The sequence below is a fragment of the Teleopsis dalmanni genome, chromosome 1 (assembly GCF_002237135.1).
Source record: "Teleopsis dalmanni isolate 2A chromosome 1, ASM223713v2, whole genome shotgun sequence".
Lineage (NCBI taxonomy): Eukaryota > Metazoa > Arthropoda > Insecta > Diptera > Diopsidae > Teleopsis > Teleopsis dalmanni.
Window position 1 is genome coordinate 233124130 of NC_051846.1, and position 7274 is coordinate 233131403.

At 33.2% G+C, this 7274-nt stretch overlaps 1 protein-coding gene across 1 annotated transcript; it reads left to right on the forward strand.

Annotated features, from left to right (window-relative positions):
• The first annotated feature begins 3154 nt into the window (after nucleotides 1–3154).
• On the forward strand, nucleotides 3155–7225 carry LOC119667685. The gene is made up of 7 exons (XM_038076993.1): nucleotides 3155–3722; nucleotides 3801–3850; nucleotides 3923–4118; nucleotides 4180–4359; nucleotides 5864–6740; nucleotides 6803–6937; nucleotides 6996–7225. Exons 1-7 carry the CDS (start codon nucleotides 3687–3689, stop codon nucleotides 7223–7225), a joined length of 1704 nt encoding a protein of 567 aa, XP_037932921.1. The 5' UTR covers nucleotides 3155–3686.
• Nucleotides 7226–7274: the final 49 nt, after the last annotated feature.

The following is a 7274-nucleotide window of genomic DNA, read 5'->3' on the forward strand; positions in this document are numbered from 1 at the left end:
TCGTATAATTTAACGATCATAGCTGCCTTTTTTCCAAGTATAATAATGCAACGCAATCATATATCTTCCAAGCACTCCATACTAAATAATAATAGCCAAGAATTGCAACAGGTTTGCGGGCAGGAATTATGGTTATTGAATCTATTTTTATCCAAACTGTAGCTAACCAAAGGAAAACATGTTGCGACTGCGGCCAAAGAGCTCGCATACCGACATGTGCAGCTGATCTAACTATAGATTTAATTGAAGAGTATAAATAGACAACATCAATTTTGTATTTGAATTTTTCTTTTTTATTTTTTTTTCAGAGTCCCGACATAAAAGTTTTTTTCAATTTGCCGGAGTCATGTGAAAATGCACCTAAGGATGCTGTGGATTTTATAAAGCCCACAGTCGAGAGTCTTCCGTTGGTAGCTTCATTGGATTGTCAAAATTTTCTACCATCTGAAGTAGCTGATTTGCCACATGAAGGCAAGGATGTTTTGAAACGTCTCTTAGAAGTTGATCCAAAACTTCGTTTGCGTTCTGTTTTGGGATTGCAGAAAATCGCTCTTTATCAACATTTCAAAATAAACGCAGAGTATTTATTAAGTGTAAGTATTCCATTCATTCAGATTTGTGATTTACAGTAATATTTAATATTATTTTACTTTAAGGTAAATCCACTTGATATTATGGAAAAGGATAACATTCCAGTATATAAAGGCAACTGTTATGAAGAGACTTCTAGTGCCATAGCAACAAAAGCATTCCAAGATTTTTAAATCTTTGAATCTCATCTCTTTTATTTTTATAGTTTCTTTTTAGCAAACAATAATAGTGAAATAAAGAAAAAAACACCCCGGGATTATATTTTATTTTCTAGAAATTAAAAGTTGAAACAGTTAAGCTATATACTTATATTATATTATATATATATTACATTATATTTGTCAGAATCTGCTATTCAACTCTGTAGACTAAAGCCTTATTGTGAATTAAGTTGGCCTAGGTCTCTGATTGAAAAATGGTTTTCTACCGAAAGAAGCCGCTACTGGCGTGAAATTCCAGTTAACCGTCAGACTAAAGAGCTGGTTCATCCTTACAATTATGGTAAGGTATCCTTCCTCAGCAGAAGGGAGTTGAGGTTGGGTGGAATACCAAGGTCACCACGGACAACGTTATCACCTTAACAAAATGGATCTGTCTGAAGAGATAGATTGTCGATTCTGCTTAGAAACAGGCAAGACTTCCAGTCACATTCCCTTTCAAGACTGAATAAATCGGGCAATCTTGTGTTCATTTTAAATAAGAAAGTTAATTAATTTGAACAGGACCGATTTCGACAATGATACATCCTTTGTAGTCGATTATTGCTTAATAGGTAGGCATACAGAGAGATTAAGAGTTCAAACCGATGAGTTTTACAACCTCTGCAAAGTGGAATAATTATCAATCTCTTATTAATTGTGCAGATATGTAGCACTGAATACCGGCATATTGTGGCAATGCTACTATTCTTGGATAATTCTTTTTTAAGGACCCCGAATAACTATCAGATAATCTTATTGGAAGCCTTGCAAAATTCATAAAAAAAATTAGTTAAAATGATACAGGTAGATGTTTATACAGGAATACACTTATCATATAAAACTCTCTAAAAATAATAAACAAAAATTACTAGCTAGACGGATTGGAATAGCAAAGAAAAGACAAGAACAAAATTTTATTTAATTTATTGAAACTTGGCTGACCATACAACGTTGTTTTGAGTATTGCCAAGTATTCATCAGCAGTGGTCTTAGAAAATATTCGAATTTCGTAATAAGTTCGTATATAATTTCTTTGGATAGCAAGTGCCAGGCTTAGAACTGGTGCCTGTCAAAAAGACTGTACAAACTTTCAATGCTCAAGTTCCAGGTTATTTGTCACTTTTTATTTAATTAATGACACTAGCTTTAGTGACTAAAATAAGAGCATTATGGCGGTTTACTTGAAGTCTGTCACATACACGCCGCCAAACTTAAACTCACAATTAAGAGCACAATATAAAAATTATCTACATTTATTAAAATAATTAAATAGTATATTTATACATCCCTTTGCAATTAAATTGCAGTACTGTCACTTCACTCATGCATGCAATAGTGCTCAACATATGTTGATAAAAATACACCACAACAAATTGGTATAAATATACATAACTACATAGAATTTTTGAAGAGTTTGTTAATCTTTGATAAATAAAAAACTATTTAAACCATTAGTCATCACTCGTATTATGTTATTTTTATGGCCGTGTGCGAGTTGGAGTAAATTGATAGTAAATTGGGGGAAATAATAAATTATGTCGATATGGCAGCGAATGTTGGTATTAACCAGAATTTCAAATCGGATAAATTAGATAAAACTTAGGTTAATTAGGTGTTACCATTGTGAAAAGATGTTTATATGTTATAAGATGTTTATAAATAAATAAATAAATTTGAAAACTTTTAACTAAAAATAATAAATAATTGCAATAAATAAATAAATATTTACAAAAGTGCAGTGCAAAAAATCGCTAGGAAACTTCAATTTACTTTATCTCAATTTACTCGACCTCGCACATTGCTTTAGTTGAAATTTTATTCGAGTTTTTCCAGAGTTTCTGAAGCATTACTATTAAGACCGACAGTTTCTTATCAGCTTGCATGATTTTTCAATGTAAATAACTTCAATTAAAATACATTGCATACTTTTTGGCGCACATTGCAAACAAATTTATTTATCGGTAAATTGTCATCTTCTTTACAAACATGGGCAAAAACAGTTCCTTTAAATTAAAAAACTTAAAGGAAAAATATACTTTTTTTGATCAGTATATTAAAATAATTAAATTTTATAAAGTTTTAACTTTATTTTAATCAAGTAAATTTCTTTCTATATGCTTAAAAAATGCAAATAATTGCAAAATAACTTAACCAGTTGCTATCAAATCAGCTGACCGTTTTCATATGTTCACTGTTTTCGCGCCAAAAGTTAATTTATTATTTCTATTATTATTCCTCCTTTCGCCGTTGTTGCTTTAACAGCTGAGCAGCAGCAGTTGAGTTCCGCGTACTCGCATTGCTTATGTCTGACATTTGCCTCTTCTCTCAATTCTCTCCATCCTTGACGATACTTTCCTTCCTTTTTGTTGCAGTGAAAAATTTTACTTTTAGTCATGAAATTTGTGGCTGAGCCTTTGAAAATTAAAATGCCATAGGTGAAAGTAAATAAAAGCATTAAATTATTTATTAAATATAAAGAAAACGAGGTGCTTTCATAAATAAATTAAAAATAGTGAACGAATTTAATGAATATTGCAACCGAATTGGCATTAAATAAAAGGACAATGGAGCAGTTGAAAATTTAATATTTCACACACACATATACACAAACAAACACATATTCACACACACACGCGAACGGGGGGAAAATTGAAAGCAATATTTTGTAGAAAAAATGCATAGTTAAATATGCAAATATTTTATTTATTTAAACAAAATAAGTGTGTGCAATGCATAATAGGGAATTTTCACGCGGCAGTAGAGCAAAAATCTGTAGGATTCATCAAATTTTAAGCACCCAAAACCCACCACCAGCCAAAGCGTTTTTTTCATGTAGTTAGAGCAGCAGCCCCACCCGCTGACAAACCGCGCTACCCACGTTGGCGTGCTGGAAAAATGGCAGTGGAGCACAACTTCATAGGCACTTGGGAGGTAAGTAATATTTTATTTATAAATATTTCATTCAATCTTTTATTAAAAAATTGTTATCTTCTCTTCTTCTTACTCAAGATTGTGTCCTGCACTTTTGAGGGCAAAACAGAAATTTCTGGATTAGAGGGGTAAGTGTTAAGTGTAAGATTTTACTTTAAGAAAATATTAAATTCCTCTTTTTTTTTTTTGATATGTTATAGTATAAAATTTCGTTTGGATGATACGAGCGATATAACTTGGTACAATGACTTGGTTAGTCCCCTTCCTGAATCAAAAGACTGTGGCACCTGCTGCGATTCAGCTAGTGTCTTATTTAGTTGTGAGACATACGATGTTAACGATACCAATCCACGTTTAGTATTCGGAGCATTTGCTGGACATAGCATAGAATTTAGAGTAAGCGCTTGAAGTAATGCCCTTTGAGCTTAAAATAATTGCTTGGATTATGTTTTCTTAGACAAATACCTTAACACCGACTGATATCTTAGTTTTGGATTGTGAGAATTGGTATGCTTTGGAGTGTAAGCGTCTGAAGGAGAGTCAAGCAGCTGGTCAGGAAAAGGAATTTTCATTTGCTGAAGCTTTAAGTGAAACATATTTCAGTGATGTGGTCATAAAAAGCTCAAATAATTTGGAAGTAAGCAAATAATTAAAAATTATCAAATTTATTTCCTTTAAATTTTTTCTTAATTTATATTAATTTTTTATAGATTTAAATTGAGTTTTCAAGGAACGCTTTATGTTTTTATTGCACTGATTAAAAAGGTTTTTATTTCTATAATTTTTATTCAATACAGTAATCCCCCCTATAACGCTTTCATATTACGCGATATCAATGCATACTCCCATATAACGTGGGAATTTGGACAGTTCATAATAAGCTTCGCATACCTTTGCACGTGTTGATACGGGGTATACGGGAATATCCCTATAACAAGTTTTCCTATAACGCGGAACTAATCTACGGCGTTATAGGGGGGCTTACTGTCTTTTGTTATTATTTTATAATTTAAACTAAATGAATTTAAAAACAATTTACATAAAATATTATTTTGTTTTAGATTTTTATTTTATAATGTTATGTTTTAAGAAGACAACTTTTAATATCTTTATATTAAATGAATTCGAACTTAATGTATACATATTCTCTAGAAAATTAGATCTCAACTTCTTCCTCCGACTGCCAAACCGCTGCAGTGTTTTTCAGGCAAAAGTAGTCGCAATCCATTATGCAGTACAATGGGTTCTATGCAATCAAATACCTGATGGTTCTATTTCAATATTCTCGGATAGCCAAGTTGTCATTAAATCAATCATACGCATTTTAGCCAAATCAAATATTACTCAAAATTGTCGAGCTTCCCTCAATGACATAGCTAGGCGTATCGTGATCCAACTCATATAGGTTCCGGAACATAGGGACATCTCGCGCAACTGCAGCTTCCCAAGTCAGACGCTCTTCTCCCTGACATTTACTTCTCAGAAATAGGCGTTTCACTTGCTACAGTTAAAATGGCAATAAAACAAAATACCTGAGCATTGCCAAGCATCAATGAACAGCATTGTCAGACATCAAGGTTGATTTAGTCTAACTTGATTAAAAAACGCACTAGTCAGCTACTTCAACTAAGGCGGAACCTGCTCAGCACAACGGCATCTGTGGTGACCTGTTACTGCGATATAGGAAGACATGCTGTGATACTGGGTCTACCCTATAATGATTTTTGTCACATCTGTGGCTCTGAGAGTCAGGAGAAGACCGTGCTCCATCTCATGTGTTAGTACCCTTCTTTAGTTAGGAGAAGATTAAAAATCTTCGAAGCCTGTTTTATTATCGACCTGACCGAACTGTTATCCTGTAATATTAGGGCCAAATTTATAGAACTGTTAGGTTGGCTTTCCTTTACCTAATGGGGGAGTCGTTAATTTTTCTCGGCACAATGGTTCCATAATATGCCATTATATGAGTTCAAGTAAGTTTTTTGGAAACAAGGCCACCACTTCAACCTACCTAATGTGTATATCGACCTGATATTATTTATATAGTTCTATCTAAGAGTTGATAATTATGCATTTTATAATAGTCAATATAAAATTGTTAGTGTCTAGTCTTTTTTTAACTTCCTTTTTTCTCTTCACAGTATCACGTACACTCCGCTGTGTTACGGCTCAATGGCTTCGATTGCAGTATGTGCGTCCTATCAAATGCGAGCATAATACAAACTAGTTGCAAACAGCATGAAACATTGCAAAGACAACAAACGCAGGAGCAACTTATGCCAACACACAATATAGAACAGAAATATAAGGAAAGCACAAGTGGTTCCACAACATCGAATCCAATTAAAATATCCGTAACAATACCGATGCCAACAACAGTTGGTGCAGCCTCTGAAGAAAATCAAAAATCACTACCTCGACTAAATCTATCACCAATCTATTTGCAACCGCCAACCGAATACCCTGGTCTCAATATAACTGCAGTTAGTGGCTTAAGCGCACATCGTAGTTCTAACCTTTCAAACTCCTTCAATTGTCTAAGCACAAATTACATGTACAATAGTAATGGCAGCACAACATTATTTGGTCATGAAACTGGTACAGGTATGAGACGATTCAATCAAACTTCCCACTCTGATTCACACTTGGAGACACAAGCGCATTCCAAAAACATTTTCAATTTCAACCACGACTTCATGCTGCAACCGCAAGAAACCACTACAGTCTGCAATACTAGACGACCACCTTTATCACCATACCGGGCACGTAGCCCTTCACCATTTCCAAGTTCAATGGATACACCGCCTTCATCACCACTTACACCAGTCGGTGTGCTTTATAATTTACCTTCTTTTCTTCTCACGCCAATTTTACACTGGCTTTATACCGAATCATTGTTGCCAGAGATGGATGAGGATGTTTGCGAGAAATTAATCAATTTTGCTGAAACTCAACCTTCGCTAACAAAAATGGTAGAACCCACAAGGAAATATCTCAAATTGATAAGGCTCAAGAAATGTGAGTAATACTAGTTATACAGGGTGATGTAAATGTTTGGATAATAAATGTTTTTATTACAGTTGTTATTAATATTATAATGGACTTGCATGGTATTTTAAATCGCATTATACAAACAATTAATCCCGTCACCATATCAAATGAACCCGCCACGTTATATGCGACCTTTCAGGATTGTTTAAGAGAATGTGCAATTGGTAAGCAAAATTATTTAAGTACAAATCTGCTAAAATCTGATTTGTTTAACTCTTCCAGGATGTGCCAAAGTTTTGCAGTTTTGCAATATATTCATAAAGGATGCCGCTGATATATCCAGATATCAGAAGAATGAGATTATTAAATATATACGCACACGTATACCTATTTTTATGTCTCAAGTTCAGCAATTACTTAGAAATATTTTAAATGTTTTTATTAGTTTAACTGCTGAGGAAAAAGCGGATTTAGTCAACTATTTAGTACCTGAAGTAAGTAAAAAATTTTAATATAATAATAATATATAATTTAATATTGATATATATATATATATATATA